Source organism: Balaenoptera ricei, chromosome 2 (genome assembly GCF_028023285.1).
Source record: "Balaenoptera ricei isolate mBalRic1 chromosome 2, mBalRic1.hap2, whole genome shotgun sequence".
NCBI classification, from domain to species: Eukaryota; Metazoa; Chordata; class Mammalia; order Artiodactyla; family Balaenopteridae; genus Balaenoptera; species Balaenoptera ricei.
Genome location: NC_082640.1, coordinates 153719266 through 153737766, shown reverse-complemented (window position 1 = coordinate 153737766; position 18501 = coordinate 153719266). Strand labels below are relative to the sequence as shown.

The 18501-nt window shown below is 35.3% G+C and overlaps 1 protein-coding gene across 6 annotated transcripts in view; it reads right to left on the bottom strand.

Annotated features, from left to right (window-relative positions):
- Nucleotides 1–18501, bottom strand: part of PALS1 (protein associated with LIN7 1, MAGUK p55 family member) — a 102792-nt gene that overhangs the window by 5758 nt on the left and 78533 nt on the right. For all 6 annotated transcript variants that reach the window (XM_059914471.1, XM_059914472.1, XM_059914473.1 and 3 more), the window contains 6 exons: nt 16059–16242; nt 13128–13199; nt 12696–12767; nt 10241–10408; nt 9066–9268; nt 7250–7360 (listed from right to left, as the gene is read on the bottom strand). In XM_059914471.1, coding sequence (XP_059770454.1) covers nt 7250–7360; nt 9066–9268; nt 10241–10408; nt 12696–12767; nt 13128–13199; nt 16059–16242 — 810 coding nt within the window. The remainder of the gene's footprint in view (nt 1–7249; nt 7361–9065; nt 9269–10240; nt 10409–12695; nt 12768–13127; nt 13200–16058; nt 16243–18501) is intronic.

The following is an 18501-nucleotide window of genomic DNA, read 5'->3' as shown; positions in this document are numbered from 1 at the left end:
GATAAAGCTACAGTAATCAAGACAATGTGATTTAGCATAAATACAGAATAGAGTCCAGAAATAATCCCTCCCCGCTACGTATTTGGTCAAGTCATTTTTTACAAAGATGCCAATGTAATTCAATGGGAAAAAAGGATAGCCTTTTTCAAGAAATGATACTAGCAATTGGATAGCCATGTGTGATTAAAAAAAACCAAACCCTTACCTCACACTAAAATAAAGATTAATTTGAGACAGATTATAGACCTTAAGGGGAAAACTAATATAAGAAAGCTTTTAGAAGAAAATACAGAATAAATCTTTATAATCTTGGAGTAGGCAAATTTTTTCGGACGATACACAAAAATCATTAACCATAAGAAAAATGAAAAAAATTATGCAGTTGTTGCTGAGCCTGCGCGTCTGGAGCCTGTGCTCCGCAACAAGAGAGGCCACGATAGTGAGAGGCCTGCGCACCGCGATGAAGAGTGGCCCCCACTTGCCGCAACTAGAGAAAGCCCTCGCACAGAAACGAAGACCCAACACAGCCATAAATAAATAAATAAATAAATAAATAAAATAAAAAATTAAAAAAAAAAAATTATGCAGTTGACCCTTGAACAACACAGGTTTGAACTGTGTATACAGAGATGTTTTTCAATAAATACAGTTCTGCATGATCCGTGGTTGGTTGAATCTGAAGACATGAAACTGTGGACATGGAAGGCCAAGTATGGGACTTAAGCATCCTCCATTTTGGTATCGCAGCAGGTCCTGGAACCAATCTCCCATGGATACCAAGGGACAGAGGTACTTCATTAAAAACAATTCTGATCTTCAAAAAAAATGTTTTTAAATTACAAAGGCTTTGAAAAAATATTTATATCCAGAATATATAAAGAATTTTTACAACTCAACAAGAAAACAACTCAATTAAAAAAAATAAAACTTTAGACATTTCACAAAAGAATTTGTCCAAATGACTACATGAAAAGATGCTATCATTAGTCATCAGGAAAATGCAAATGAAAACCACAATGGCAACACTTCACACCTATTAGAATGACTAAAAAGTTGTTACAAAACAACAACAGCAAAAGTTGGTAAGGATGTAGAGCAAATGGAACCAAAGTGAGAGTGTAAAAAGGAAAACTGTTTATAAAATAGTTTTGAACTTTTTATACACTTAAAACATACACTTATCATTTGATCCAGCAATTCAAGAAAAATGAAAACATACATCCACCAAAAAACTATGAACGTTTAGAGCTGCTTTAGTCACTAGCTCAAAATTGGAAACAACCCTAATGGTTTTAAACTGGTGAATGGACAAATTGTGATATATTTAGATCATGGTACACAACTCAGCAATAAGATATGAACTACTGTTAGATGCAACATAGATGAATCTTAAAAACATTATGCTTATCAAAAGCTAGATACAGGACTTCCTTGGTGGCGCAGTGGTTAAGAATCCGCCTGCCAATGCAGGGGACACGGGTTCGAGCCCTGGTCCAGGAAGATCCCACATGCCACAGAGCAACTAAGCCCATGCGCCACAACTTCTGAGCCTGCACTCTAGAGCCCGCGAGCCACAGCTACTGAGCCCACGTGCCACAGCTGCTGAAGCCCTCGCGCCTAGAGCCCGTGCTCCGCAACAAGAGAAGCCACCGCAACGAGAAGCCCACACACCTCAACAAAGAGTGGCCCCCGTTCACTGCAACTAGAGAAAGCCAGCGTGCAGCAACGAAGACCCAACACAGCCAAAAATAAATAATAAATAAATAAATTTATTTTTTAAAAAAGCTAGATACAAACTTAAACTTACTTATAAATAGTTATAAACTTAAACTTATAAATGGTTTCCATTTATATGAACTTCCAGAACAGACAAATCTATAGTGACAGAAAGTAGGTAAGTGGTTACCTAGGAAAGAGTGCAGGGGTATTAATTTCAAAGGGGCATGAGAGAACTTTTCTAGAGTGATGAAAATGTTCTAAATGTTGATTGGCATGGTGGTTTCACAGGTATACATTTTGCCAAAACTCACTAAATTATACAATTAAAATGCATGCATGTAAAGTAATCTCAATAAAGTTAATTTTTTAAAATTAGAACACTATAATTTGAAAATCAAGCACATTGTATACTGCTAAAACATTGTGGTAACTGATTAAGTTCCCACTTTAAAAACATGTATATATTTGACCCTTGAACAACACAGGTTTGAAATGCACAGTCCACTTGTACACAGATTTTTTTCAATAGTTAATACTACAGTACTACACTATCTGCAGTTGGTTGAATCTGAGGATGTGGAACTGCAGATATGGAGGGCCAACTATAAGTTGCACACAGATTTTCAACTGTGTGGAGGTTTTGGTGCCCAAACCCCACATTGTTCAAGGGTCAACTGCTAATAGGTATTCTTTCTAGAACTCACTCAATCTGAATTAAAAATAAAGTAGGTAAAAATATTAAAAATATTAAATATTACAATATCAAAAATAAAATAGGTAAAAAAATTCCATGAGAGCACTGGCAGAGATCACCAACCAAAAGAAAGTTGCTTAACATGTTTTGGAATGGCATGTGGCCCTTGGCATGGTACCAAATTCTTGCTGGAGAAGAATAACCTAACAAAAAATAAGTGTGCATGTCAGAAAATAGAAAATTAGGTTGAACAAGTAAAATGGATCCATTTTGGTCCTTTATGTGCATCCCTCTCCTGGAACCACTACAGTATTTCTGGTCTACCAAAGTAGGTAACTGGGCACCAAGTTTCATAGACTATCGATCTAGTTTTCCTTATTATATGTGATCCTCCTCAAGAAGAGCCAGCAACCATGTCTCATATTTCTTTTTTTTTTTGAATTTTATTTTAGTTTTTTAATACAGCAGGTTCTTATTAGTTATCCATTTTATACATATTAGTGTCTATATGTCAATCCCAATCTCCCAGTTCATCCCACCACCACCACCTCCCCCGCTTTATGTCTCAGATTTCTTTTGTATCATCTCAAGTGCTTAGGACAGCAGATACTCTGACCCCACTTATTTATGAACTTGCACTTGTGTTACAAAAATGAAAAATGAGTGAAACACTACTTTAACCAGCTGGCCTACTTAGCCTAAACAAAGCAACCAGAATTATGCTCAACACAAAGGATAGGAAAGTCCCTGATGTCGAAGACACTGAAAAATACCACCTTCACATACAGACTGAATAACAAATGTTAGGTAGACCCAGAACAGAAAAAGATACCTTGGGGAGGAAGAAGGAGGGCTGGTGGGTGAGGTGAACAGTCAAGAATCAAAGACTTTTGAGGAGATTTTAGGGAGGAGTATTATTATGTGCTTTTATGGCTTTTAAGGAGATTTAAAGGCATAACAAATGAAACGGGATCTAAGTGATTCCTTTGTAAAATAGAAATTTTTAGGAAATCAGCAAAAAACAAGGAAGAGTATTTGTTACTTTGATATAGCATGTCACTTGACGGTTTTCATTTCATACATTTAAATAAAATGTCAATGCTTTCTGATTCATATATCAATATATTATCATTTAATTTTTAGTACTGTTTGGTATAATATGGACTAACTCAACCACATCCAGCATCTAAAATAATTAGCTGCCTGGGGCCTAGAGTCCTGGGCGGCCGCTGAGAGGGCCTTCCTGGCCTGTCGGTGCCTGCGGGCTGCTGCAGGCTTCTCCTGGGCGTCCAGTCCTGGTTGGCTGCGTGTGGTGGCCTGCAGGGCTCTGAGTGGGCAGGGGCCTACACCAGCGATAGCCTTAAAGGGAGGAGAACTCGTCAGGGACGACACTGTGCGGGTTAATTTGGGAAGTGATGGTTAAAGCTTCTGGCTTTAGACTCCTTATTTATGTTGTTAATTTTGATGGGGGTAGAGATGGAAGCTGGTCCCATTAACAATGAGTTCTCAGTCTGGAGAGGAAAACAAATCAAGGTGAACTGAAGAAAATGAGTCTTTCCCTAAAGGAGACAGAAGATGGGGAAGATGAGATGTCAGAAGATAATGACAACGGCAGCAGAGATGAGGCTGTCGTCCCTAAGAATGGTAGGAAGGTTGCTACTGCTCCAGGAAATAAAATCGAAAAAAAAATTTCTGGCTCTCATGTTTGCTGAGAAATTAATACCACCACACAGGAAGGGAGCCACAGGGGCCAATCTGCCAAAAGACAGGAGGAGTGCCAAGCTCAAGGACCATGAGCAGAGACATGAGAACTCTGAGGAGGATGAAGAGCCTATGAAGAAAACACCTGATAAACAGAAGAAGGAAATGACCAAACAGAAGGCTTCCACTGAAACCAAAAAACAGAAAGTAGAAGGAGATTTGGTTAGTGAATTTTAAATCTGCTGATGACCAGGAAAAAGCCCCGGAACTTAGTGAAACAAAGCTCCTTGGATATGAAATTAAATTGAAGAAACAAAAGGGAAAGGAAACAAAGAAAGATCAAAATGCCAAAACACTTTTGATCAAGAACCTGCCTGACAAAGTCACTCAGCATGAATTAATAGAAGTGTTTTAGGATGCTTTTCAAATCAGATTGGTGAGCAAGGATAGGATGAGTGAAAGGATCGCCTATATTGACTTCAAGTCACAGGCCGATGCACAGCGAGCCTTGGAAGAGAAGCAAGGAACAGAGATCGGTGGGCTTGCTGTAGTTCTGGACCTTGTCGGAGAAAAAAGCCAAGGCCAAGATGAAAGAGATGGAAAAAAGAGCACTTGGAGAATGGGAAAACGAAAGAACAAGAAAGCCATGCATTTCAAGAAAAATGTGAGAGAGCTTATTTCTTTGTGGAGGTAAAAAATGTTCCTACATGTTTAATATGCAAACAAAGTCTGTCTGTGTCGAGAGAATGTAACCTAAAACACCATTATGAAAGCAACCATCATAGGAACCACGATGGATTTACAGAAAAGATGTGTGATAGAAAATTCAACGAACTGAAAAAAAAGACTGAAATTTCAACATGATTTGCTTTTGAACGTGAATAAAATAAGTGATGCTGCCATGAAATGTGGTTATGTATTAAGCGAGAAAATTGCCTGGTCAGCAAAACCTCTTGCAGATGGCGAGTTTATCAAAGACTGTCTGTTGAGTGCAGCAGAAATCATGTACCCTGAACAGAGACAAGCATTTGCCAACATAAGACTAACTGGTAATGCTGTTGCCCAGCATGTTAACAATACGACTGAGAACTTGCAGGACAAGTTGCAAGAAAAAGCTGAATCATTTGTGGCTTCTTTCCATTGTAGCTCAGGAAGGCGTGGATGGAAATAACGCCCCCCACGTAGCTGTATTTATTCATGGTGTCAATGAAACTTTTGATGTGACCGAAGAACTTCTGGACGTGGTTCCCGTAACAGGCACAACATCAGGAAATAGTTTTACGTGATGAGAAAAGTCTTAAAAAATTTAACGTGGGCTGGTCAAAGTTGGTAAGTATTAGCACAGATGGTGACTCTGTGATGGTTAGTGTTAAAGAACTAGTTACAAAACTGAAATCTAAAGTGTCAGGGCTTTGCCAAGACAAGGAACTTAAGTCTCTGCATGGTCTCATTCTCCAGGAGTCACTTTGTGCTAAAAGATTAAAAATGGATCACGTCATGGACATAGTTTATACCATAACCTGGATACACTCCCATGGCTCGGACCACAGAAATCGGTGCTTTGTTTAATCAGTTAGACGCACAATATGGAAACATGTTCTGCTCTATGGAACTTAAGTGGCTGAATTGTGGTGTGGTCCTAAGGCAGCTTTTTGAACAGTTGGAGGAAATTGACTTTTTCATGTCTTCTAGAGGAAAATCTGTGCCTCAGCTTACGAGCAAAGATTGGGTCAGAGACTTAACCTTTTTGGTTGACATTATTATAACATATCTAAACATGTTGGATATTTCTCTGCAAAGGCGTTCACAAGTGGTGACACAAATGTATGATTCAGTTGGCTCATTCCTAGTGAAACTGTGTCTTCGGGAGACTCATTTGGGAAGGAACAATCTGGCCCACTTTCCTACGATGAAATTAGTTTTTGAAAATGAAAATGACAGCCTGAACTACATTCCCCAAATTAAAGAGTTGAAGACTCAATTCCAAAAAAGGTTCTCTGACTTTTCCAACTTTATGAGAATGAACTAATATTGTTCAGTTCTCCTTTCTCAATTAGTATTAATAATGCAAATAAAGAGCTACAAATGGAAGTTACTGAATTGCAGGTCAACACTATACTGAAAGCCAAATATGATGATGTTGGAATCCCAGAATTCTACAGATATCTTGGGAGTGGTTACCCTAAATATAAAAACCATTATGCAAAGATTCTGTCCATGTTTGGAAGTACTTATGTTTGTGAGTAGCTATTTTCTGCTATGAAACTAAAGAAAACTAAGTGTTGCTCAAAGTTAAAGGATTCAAAGATGAATTCTCTGCTGCATGTTGCAACACAAGATTCACAACCTCATGCTGATTGATATCTTGGGGCATACGAAAGGAACGCCAGATTTTGAATTTCAAATCTGAGGAGTAATACATTATGGAACTTTGAATAATTATTTCTATTTCCAAATTATATTTTTTCAATGCCAAATTTAAAGTACAATCTCTGGCATCATATGTTTGTACCTTATAACATATAAAATAAAATTTGACTATATTCTGGCAAAAAAAATAATAATGACTAAAAACATTTTTCCATTTCAGATCATACAAAAAGATCAAAGGTAGAAGACAAACAGAACATAAAATTTCAATGAGAAAAAAGAAGAGAAAAGCAAGAGGACTCAAGTTTGGCTCCTTGCATATGTGGACTATCTGCAGATAAAAGTGGGTAATCCCTAAGAATCTGCTGAGAATATTTGGTGTGGGGGGAGGGTGTTACCTAATCCTTGTTAGAAATAACATAGATCTGTGTGAAGAAGTTTAAGGAAGTTTTAAGAAATGCCAAAGATGTATGTATTACTGTATGTATATTATGGTAGTAATACATAAAAATGTGTGTATTACTACCATACATTTGGAGTGATAATAGGGAATGTATGCGGAACAACAAGAGAAGCCCCCTGCTTTGGAGAGCTGCTGAAGTCCAACCAAAGGCAACTGTGGCAGTTTTGGGGAAAGTGATATGGCAGAAAGAATAATCAGTTTGAAAGCCTAAGCTGATGTAGTTTTTAAGCACTTTGACATATTAAGCCATGACTGTTTCATGTTACTTTCAATGGAATAGTATGACAGTATAATAACTTTACCTTTGGATTCTTGCCCTCTTTGGCCAATAATGCCCGAAGTCTTTCTTGTGAAGGGGGTGCAATGAAGATAATATATGGTTTCAAGTCTGAGTTCCGGAGAGTCTTCAATGACTGTAAAGAAAAGATAGATTTTAACCATTCAATATAAGAATATATTGTGTACCTATAACACACACAGAATACTGGCTTACTCTTTTTATGTAATGAAATAAAATTAATGAAGAATTACAACTATGTGATGATAAAATACCCTGCTAATAAGATCACACACAGATGAAAATAACCATATTAAAAATCCATTTTGAAGGAATTACAAATGAGCAGTCACCTTACCATGTGCCAGGGTCTAAATGCAAAAAGAATCAGAGAAAAACTTCACATACACATACAAAAGAAAATTCTGGAAAAGCACATCCAAGAAGAAAAAGCATACTGTCTGAAATAAGAGACTGTGGTTTTCACCTTGCCTTTGCATCAATGTATATCCCTAAATTGAAGCACTCTACAAAAATGGGGATTATAGGGACATGTCCTTTTCTATCTTAAAAACAGTAATTAAGACAATATGCTTAACTACTCTAAGTTCTTTGGTAAATCTGTTAGCCAAAATAATATAAAGAATTCTGAAGGAATTTAGTAAAAACATCAATGCTTCTCTTAAGTCTGATATTTATAATTGAAACAGCAGAGACTAATAAGCTCTTTTGTTCACTAAAAAATAAAGAAAACCTAATTACTATTTCAGGAAAGCCATTTTGGAGTCAATTCTCTCTCTCTTTTTTTTTTTTTTTAAATAAATTTATTTATCTTTGGCTGCGTTGGGTCTTTGTTGCTGTGTGCGGGCTTTCTCTAGTTGTGGCGAGCGGCAGGGGACTACTCTTCGTTGTGGTGCGCGGGCTTCTCATTGTGGTGGCTTCTATTGTTGCGGAGCACGGGCTCTAGGCACATGGGCTTCAGTAGTTGTGGCACACGGGCTCAGCAGTTGTGGTTCACAGGCTCTAGAGCGCAGGCTCGGTAGTTGTGGTGCACGGGCTTAGTTGCTCCGCGGCATGTGGGATCTTCCCAAACCAGGGCTTGAACCCGTGTCCCCTGTACTGGCAGGAGGATTCTTAACCCCTGCGCCACCAGGGAAGTCCCTCAATTCTCTTTCATATACATCTCTTTAATGACCACTGCCTATGTCTTGTGAGTTGACATACACAGTAGGTTCCACCACATTAAGGAAAGTTTTATGCTAAAGTTGTACAATGTAGAAAAAGAAAAAAAAAAATTCACAACAAACACAATTTAAAAATCCCAAATATCTAAAATTATTTTATTTTTAATGGAAATCTAAAAAGCAATTGTTAGTAATTTTTGAAGGTTTTCTTTTGTATGACAGATAATAGAACAGTGGACATTTCGTTAGATACAACCCAGCACTCATTATGATATTTGCTAATACTTGAACTATGTCATTTAAAACCGTAAAAATGACCTCTAATTATTCTAATTTTTCTCATATAAGAATCAGGAAAGGGAAATTCTTTTATAACCTTTAAAATACTAAAGTACTATACCAGCACTACAGTTACTGTATTTTAAGTTTCAGAAAACATGTACATGTACATATATGTAAGTATGGAATATATGTATTTTCCCCTCAGAGGAAACTGAAAGAGATTTAGCAACTTAAATTCGTAGGGAATCAGTGTGAAAAAACTGTATGAGAACTTAATTAGGTCCTGTGGTTCTTGGACCAAAATACAGTTTCCACTAAAAATTACTCTGTGAAAAATGTCCTCAAGTTCAACACCCTAAACCAAAACAGTTTTACCTGTGTATGAAGACTTAAAAGACATATTTTGCCCGAGTTGATCACTTGTCGTACAGAATCTATGCTGGTTCCATACAAATTTTTCTCAAATTCACCATGCTCAATGAACTTTCCAGCTGCTACGTCTGCCTCAAATGCCTGCCGTGAAACAAAGTGGTAATCTCTACCGGCTACTTCATGGTCTCGCCGACTCCGAGTTGTATCTAGGCAAACAAAATCAGGTAAAAATCATGGACGTGGATCAGAGTAAGGATGAGGGATAATTCTGCTAGTCAGAAAAAATGTTTATTTTGTAATACAAACTAAAAAATAATGAATTAAGGAAATGTTAGACCCCCATGTGTTTAATTTAACACTGACTGGTTTTATTTCTAGATTGAGAAATGCACAAAACTGTGTTTTTAGTATCTTAATAACCGTTACATTTAATATGTTTTATGCTTACACTCCAAATTACTTCATCTTGCATTTCATTTAAAATACTATCACTCTGGGGACTTCCCTGGTGGCGCAGTGGTTAAGAATCTGCTTGCCAATGCAGGGGACACGGATTTGAGCCCTGGTCTGGGAAGATCCCACGTGCCGTGGAACAACTAAGCCCATGAGCCACAACCTACTGAGCCTGCACTCTAGAGCCCGCAAGCCACAACTACTGAAGCCCATGTGCCTAGAGACCGTGTTCTGCAACAAGAGAAGCCACCGCAATGAGAAGCCCACGCGCAGCAACGAAGACCCAACGCAGCCAAAAATAAATATAAATAAATTTTAAAAGTAAAATAAAATACTATCACTCAGTTTTTCCATAAGATTAGGTACTATACAATCTTTAAACAGAACTTCTGTATTCAGAAATTAGGTCTAAATTAGGTCTAAATTTCTATCTTCTGCATCAGTTAAAAAAACCAGGAGCTGATTCCATACTGAGCAGGGCATTGTAAGATGCCCAAATTGAAATTCATTTAGAAAGTAATTAGTACCATACTCTTAGGAAAAATGTATATTTATCAAGAGTGACTATCTTTAATAGCAAACTCTCAAAAGATTTGGTTAAAACAAAGTTCCTCTTTCTTGGACAACACTCTTTTGATGAAATGGGTGAAAAACTTCCCTACACAGTTAGGTTCTAAGGTGGTAAGCTGAAAAGCACAGGAAAATGGGAATGCATCCAAACTTACGAGGAACTGCAGATGCAAAGCGGTCTTTCTCTTTGTTCATGAGCCTCTGACGCAATTCATTCTGGCCACAGTTCTGTGGACCAATCAAAATGATAGGTCTTTTCCTATTTGCTGGTTGATGATAAAGTGACATTTCCTCATAAGTTAAGATCTCTTCATTGTCATAATCTTTGAAAAAGAAAAAGTTAAGCCCTTCAGACGGAATTATTGCCATGTAATAAAGATATACTCATAGATCTTTCAAAAAATTGAAAAAAAGCGCAAGTTATTATCATTAAAAATGCTTAACTTTTGGGATCAAGATAGTAATAACCAGGTAGCATTATATCATGAGTATTTTCCCATGTCATTATATCCTTGCCAGGATTATGAAAATAAATCAAATAATATATTAATCCTTCTAGAAATGTTTATTGCTTCTCGTTTCATACTGTGTTTGAATGTTTAATACAATATAACTATACTGATTCATATAAAATAGCTAGTTTGCAGCCAATACTTTGACAGAGGGTGAGGCACCAAGGGATAAACTAATGAGAATAATATCTGTCATTTTTGTAAAATGGGGATACTAATACTTTAATTAGAGGGTTGGTTTAAGGAGAAGACAATGTATATGCTGAAAACAATACCTGGCATAGACAAACATTTACAAATAGTGCTGCAACTAGTGTTATCAGAGAAAGCTGGAATACTTTTCTGTGATCATATAACTTGAAAACACAGCATATCTATGCTATCCAACTTTCTACACTTATGTTTACTTTATTCTGGAATACTAATACTAACCTGAGATCATGATTCAAGAAGAGGTATAAATTATAACAGGTGGGGTAACATTCCTAAAGCCCATAATCCAGATGAAATCAGAGCTATCAAGTGGTAAGAACAAAGGCAGACAACTAGCGACCTGCTATCTTCTCAATCATATTACTTCACCTAACTGGGTGATGTGTAGTCAGACGGTCAGCTATAAGTTCCATGGGGGCAGGGGACCATCTTAATCTTGTCAGTGCTTAGCACAGAGCACAGAGCAGGAACTCAAACTCTAGTTGTTTAAACTCCAACTCAACCATGTATTAGCTGTAAGAACTTAAGCAGGCCACTTTCATATCTGAACTTGAATTCATTAATCTGTAATCTCAAGGAATTTATTTTGAGAACTAAATGGATGAAGGTTACTGCCCCTGGAATAGAAGTTATTATAAATGATAGTTATTAATAAAAATGTTAATTATGATAACAGCACTATGAACAGAAATGTAATTCCTTCCCTTCCCAAAACGCTTTTCCCTCTGAAAAATCTAAGTTCCTTCTTCTAACATGTACAATCAGACTGTGGAAGCATTTTGACTCACAGACGTAGATATATTATAACAGCTATTAGAGCTGAACCAGTTAATTTTAGTGTATTTCAAAAGATAAAGAAACAGGTATTAATCACTTACCCAAGTATAGAGGAAAAGATTAAAATTCCAATAAATCTTCTTAGCTACATAATCTATCAATTAGCATTAAGAATGTTTATTTTGGGAAAAAAAATTTTATTATAGTAGATGGAATCTCAGGTTTAGTTTTGTATCAAATTTTCCAATAATCTATAACATTTTATTTTCACTAGTTTAATTTATGCCACTTAAGAAATTTTCAAGGTATTGAGAGAATAAAAATAAGCCTTATAAATTGTGTAAGAAGTTAAAGACTTCCTTTGCTTTATTATTTGGCTTGTTTCTAATGTGAATTAAAAGAAGGGGTAGCAAATTCTAAAGCCCATAAGGACCAACCAAGAAGGTAATGAAAGCACTAAATCAGGCTGGGTTTATAAAAAATTGGATGTGGCGGAGACTGCTGAACTAAGTAGGTGCCCAGTATAAAGGCAAAAGCCATCATTCAGGTCCAGCAGACCAGTGTCATGTGGGAATATGAGCCCAGTGTTACTAGAGCTTTTGATTTTAAGAGAAGCTACAACTTAAAAATTTTTTAATCTTAACAATAAATTAAAATAGAACAAAAAACTCTCCTGTGTGCCTGACTCAGTAAGCAGGCTCTATGGAATGGGTTGCCTTGGTGACATGAGTTACTGTAGACAAAATGTTCATTTTTTACTTAAAATACAGCTATATTGTTAGAATTTGTTAGAAACATGTATTAATTTTGCAAATAAAGAGTTTAAGTAGGAAAAAATTTATGAGGAAACTATCAATATAACACTGTACATGCTAAATTGTACTATAATTTTTATACCAGTTTTTCTCAGAATTTAAAACTGTGCATTCCTCATAGGATTCCAAAAGAAAATAATTTCTGCTAAATGGCTTTATTAAGCACACATGTTACATTAAGAGGCCAGGACCAGAAATAAAATTCCTAGAAAATATCAATTTAATTTCTTTCAAGTGTTAGATATGGACCTCTTTCGGATATAAATACAACTATATCTGAGAGTGGAACTTACCATCATTTTTATTGGCATTATATAAAACCTTTTTCCTCTTCTTTTTATTCTTCTTTGCACACCATAGTTTTCCTGTTGAGAATCAAAAACATAAGTATAAATGTGGTATTTGTTTCCTTGAATAAAGCTACATATTTCAAATAGAAGAACTCAAATAGTTTTAAATTTAAATTTATAGACACGTGTTACATTGTTCATAGAAGAACTATTTTTCAGAGAAGTAGTTATAATTTTCCATTAATCTCACATCAGAGACAGATAATCTTTAATACTTAAATCCTCTCCTTCCTTTACAGTCCTAAGGTAATCAGTTTTGCTTCTCACATCACTCTTGCCATGAATACATCTTTCTTGACAGTTCTGATACGTAAATCTAAACCTGATTCCAGAGGAAGACCCAAGAAACCTCAATGTCAAATATAAGTGTCCAACCTGATTTTTCTGGCTCCTTATCTTCTTCTATGGTTTGCTTCATGGCTTCCCTTTGCTGCTGAAAGCTTTTCCCTAATAAGCAGAAAGGAAAAAGAGTAAAATAGTTAAGTCAAAAGGATAGAAGTATTTTTTTTTTAAATCAAGGGACAACACCAGAAGTAACTCTTCATTTATATTCCCTTCTAAATCCTCCTGCCACCACATGAGAGTATGTCAACTATGATTATAAGCTCCAAACAGTTAAAGTATTAAGTCTCAACCTTGCTCTCAATCAATCCTAGAACATGTATTACTGGACTATATATCATTTATTAAAAAAGATAAATAACAAACCAGTGCTAGAAAATTTAATAGCTCAATTTTTACAAAGTTTTCATTTAGCATCTACTATGTGGAAAGCACTGTGCTGGATGTTACAATGGTTCTGATCATTTGAATTATTGCAAATCAAGCAAATTAATTCTAGGAGTTAACTTTCCAAAATAATATGTAAACATTCACCAGTTTTTGATTCCAAGACACCATTCAACATATTCCCTTGCATTTATCATTTGCAATCCCTCTTTTTCTTTGTATGTATGTATAAGCTTTAAAGATTTTTCATTTTTACCTTAAGCTACCCATGATACAAATAAATGAAAAACCTATTATGTTTTTCCTCTCCGGATTAAGATTTTAATATAGGAGGCTTTCAAGGTTTCTGATTTTCATGTTCTTTTCAGACATCTACCTTAGAATCAAATGTATTTTTTTTTCTGAAGGATAAAAGTGGTTTTAGTTAGAAAATTCTGAATTAGAGTTCTACTTTTATATTTAATTTTTATATTTAATTCTTTCCATTTCAGGCCAGAGATTCTTAAAAATCAATAAGCAAATTCCATCTATGTCGGGATAATCTGTTGAACTTAGTGCATTTTATAAGAGCACAAGCAAAAACAGTATTGAGTTTGATATATATAAAAAGCATTAAAAGAAATCAAGTTATCTCCAGAGGCTGTATAGATTGTGTTTCTAGATAAAACAAGTAGCTATGACTATAGGGAAATTTTTAAGAGCATTAAATTTTTTAAAAAAGTATTTGACTTCAACAGATTTAGAAAAAAAGAACAAAATAATTTACATATTAAAATGTTTTAAAACATTACAGTAATGTACTGCTATGGCACATTTTTATAGTACACACATATGTAGACTGTTTTTGAAATAGAAGCAGACATTAGTGGGAGATGGACATTATAACCTCTTAGAAATCCTTCTGACAGAAAACTGTCAAACTCAAACTAATGTGGGTCTATTTATTTGTCCTATAAACAGACTTACAAATGATATCATTAAAATTTCCTTGATCTATCTATATATTTTCAGAAACTCAATGTAATCAATCAGTCAATAGATATTAGTTCTAAGTATTTATGGGCTAAAGCTGACATGGTGAAAGATATCAAATTGATATCTGGCACAAGCACTATGAACCATGATGGCTGCTCACTACCCCAGGATTCTAGAGGAATGCTCCTGTAACTGTTACTGTGAAGAATCAAGGGTATAGTATCATCCTCTGAACTTAATATAAGAAGCCCATTCCTCCTTCCTTGATATATGAGCCAGTATACACAGAATCTCCAGCTTTGGGGTTTTAAAGCAGATGATTTGTGGCTGTAACTTTATTATACACATAATGTATTACTTGTAGTCACATTCATTGTAAGCCAAATTCTATAGCCAAATCTGTTATGCTTAAAATCTTAAGGTTTAATAGGAGGTATAATCCCTAAAAAATGTTATAGGCAAAAGACAAAGTTTGGAAGTTTTTTTTAAAAAAAAAGAGCCTTAGAAGGTCTAATTCAGAAGCACCAGTTCTGGCAGAACTATTTTTAAAAACCACCTATTTATTAATTTAGCAGATACTGCCGAAATTTGAAAGAATAAGTAAGATGTAGTCAGTGGCCTAGAAGTTTACAAACTGAGAATATACGGTACAAAGTACTGTAATAGACAATTCCATGTAAGTATTATAAAGTAGGGCGCACACACACACAAAAATACATATTGTTTTAATGTATAATTAAAGTATTAACAGATATGCTTTAAAGTCAAATATGAAAGAGAAGCTTATCTCAGTGCCTTATACAGTGCTGATATAACAGTATTTTTTGAGTGAATAAGCTGATGAATTATCACTTTATTCCCATTTCATCATACTGTAAGTATTCCTTTGCCTTCACTAATATCTTATTATACTTTCCTTGGTTCTGTTTCCCTCATTCCACCATACCCACATCCTGGGAACTGCAGGAACAATCTGTAGGAAAAATTACATCTATACACTTCATTCCATTAAGCATCATCTTCACTCTTTAGAAGAAATATGTTCCCTTAATAATCTTAATGTCCAATGTGAGCTAAAGTTTTATTTTAGTATAGTCTAAATTAGAGTTTTCTTCAATGAAAAGTTGGGGGCATCCTATTTCCACCCTAAGATATCTTAGGAGAGATAAATTCAGTAGTCTTACTCTCCTGATTCCTTATAAAGTGATGCATCTTAACAAATTCCTATTTAGATATCAAGTTTGATGCCCCAGTTGATGATAATCTCTTCTTAACAGTATAAGTTTTGTTGCCTTGATGCTTTTGTTGTTCAATACAAGTTTTGTTGCCTTGAAAACAGGGTAGTCTCAATGTACCTACAGTGAATGTAGCACAACATGGGATTGGCTGACGAGATTATATCATAATTCCATTCTAAAGCCCAACAAAATGGTTAATTTATATTCAAGATACTTATGTTACAGACACAACATAAAAATCAATGACGTGAAAAAGTAATTACATCATTTTTTAAAAGGCATGAAAAAGTGAGTTTTCCTCTTTGAAGATTTGTATTTTAAATGTTTTTTTAAACTTTGTACTTTCTACTATACTGTCTCTTACCTGGAACAAGGCCAGCTAGAGGCTGATTATCTTCATCCCCTTCCCTGTAGGCTTGCCACCAATTTGGATCTTCTTGACTGATTACATGAAGTATATCCCCTTTTTGAAAAGACAGACCTAACTCTCGACATGGAACATAAGGGTCATCTGAGGGGTCATAGTCAAAATGAGCCTTTACATGGATCTAAAAGATAAAAAGGGTAAAAGTAAAAACAACAATAATGAAATGGCAACACACAATATTCAGCATAAATATAATTAAAATGTTACATTTTTCATTAGTGCAAAGATATTATGAATTGAAAGAAGGGAGGTTAGTTTAGTAACTGCATTTTGGGAGCAGAATTTTCCCAGACTCATCTGTTTTCTTCAGTTAAGACAGTCCTGTTGATTGCAAACATGTACAGGAGTATGCAAAACACTGCACTGTTAGCTGCTAACAAGCTGAGGTGCTAAGGGGCCTCAAAGGTTTGATAGAAGCAGAAGGAATGTAATACAGACTCCCTCCCCTTCCATTCCTGACCTGTGAAAACAATGACTCTGCAGTAAGGTATGTAATTTCTAAACCACTACTACCAGGAAAGGTAGACTGTAAACCTCACCACATCTGTCATCTAAGCAGGTGAGTGTCAGTTTCCCTGGAGCCATCATCCCTTCTTGACCACACTGTCAGTGCGACTGTGCCTTAATCTCTTTCAGAGTTTCTTCTAAAGGGATATGTTCAGGTTCATAAATAATGACACCCTAAACTGCTAAAATTATCTAAATCAAGTTTATAATCATTCCTATTGTGTTCTATACATAGGCTTTATTACTAGTGGTACAAGTTAAAATTTTTGTTAACTGTGTTTTTGCATATCCAAAAACTGTTACGCTCTTAGCACTAAAGGTAAGAATTCACATGAACCTTACTGAAAGCTGTTATTTCCGATGCTGTTTTCTTCAATATACTTCTATAAGATAAACAAAGTATTCTTACTTCTTAGGAGGTATAAAGGAATTAATATTCTCTTTAACCCCTCTATCTGTACTTTTTATCCAAGCTGGTCAAATGGCATGTGGCATTTCCAAAATCTGTAAAAAGCCCATTTTCATCTAACAAAATCCTACACCTATTTTCAATGAGTTTTTCTGCCCCACATAGGTTATATTTTAGGTTTGGGTTCAGTGAGCCAGGTACTTGATTGACAGCCTAAGAATTTTATAATTCTGAGTCCTTTTCTATCCAATTGTTATTTGACTTTCCTTAAGCCTTTTACCCTAACCATAATTGAGGCCACCAATCATAAAGATAATACTGGTCTGCTTCAAAAACTATTTTATGAGAAAACACTATCTTTTTTCAGCTCCTGAAACACTTAAAAAATTGACTATTCTCAATCAATAATGAGACTATATGAAATTTGATAAAATACATTTTAAGTGATATATATATAATACATATCCCTCCATTATAATAACCAAGAATCCTCATGAAAGCAACAGTCTCTTTCAGAAATTTTGTTTGAAGGTATCTTTAGATAAAGAATACTGTATTTTTTAATTTCAGAAAAATATTTTACTGCTATAAACAGGAAACGAGGAAATCTAAGTCTCAATATACAAAGAGCAACACTGAAGTAAAGCAAGTGATTCAGTTAAAAATATAGAACTTAAATGCTAGTCTGCTTTTTGGGGGGTAGCTTTTCATTGATGTACTACATTAAGTTCAAATAGTACACAAAATCCTAAATGTATAGCTCAATTAATTTTCATAAACAAAACAAACCTGTGTAACCAGCACCCAAATCAAGAACCAGAATATCACCAGCACCTCAGAAGCTCCGCCTCACGTTCCTTTCAGTCACTAGCCATGCTATGTCCTCCAAGGATAAACATCATCCTGATTTCTAGCATAGATTAGTTTTGTCCTCCAAGGGTAAACATCACCCTGATTTCTAGCATAGATTAGTTTCCCTGTATTTTACTTCATATAAATGGAATCACATAGTACACACTCTTGGATTAAGTATGTTTAAGATACCTCACTCAATTTAACAGTGTTCTGCTGCATTCCAACTGGAATGTGCCCTAAACAGCCTTATTCTTGATATGAAAAACAGACTTTTTAATAAAATCTTGAAAATTTTGTCAGTTAAAACCAAAAATGAATTTTAGAGAGTTATACAGGGTAGTAGTGAGTCAAAACAGTTGAGAGACTGGGTAAAAAGACTATACATACAATTTTGTAATCCTGGCATGAGAAGTCTCGAATCTATAGGATGATTAAAAAAAAAAAATCTCTGCTTGAGTACCATCCCTGTTAATCAATAATGCTTCTACATCTGTTTAAATTGTTGCTTTTTAGTCAAACAATCTTGGCAATCTGAACATGAAATTATAGGCATCATTTATGGTGGTGGAGAGATCATTTTATTATCAGGCTTTTCAAAGATCCATGAAA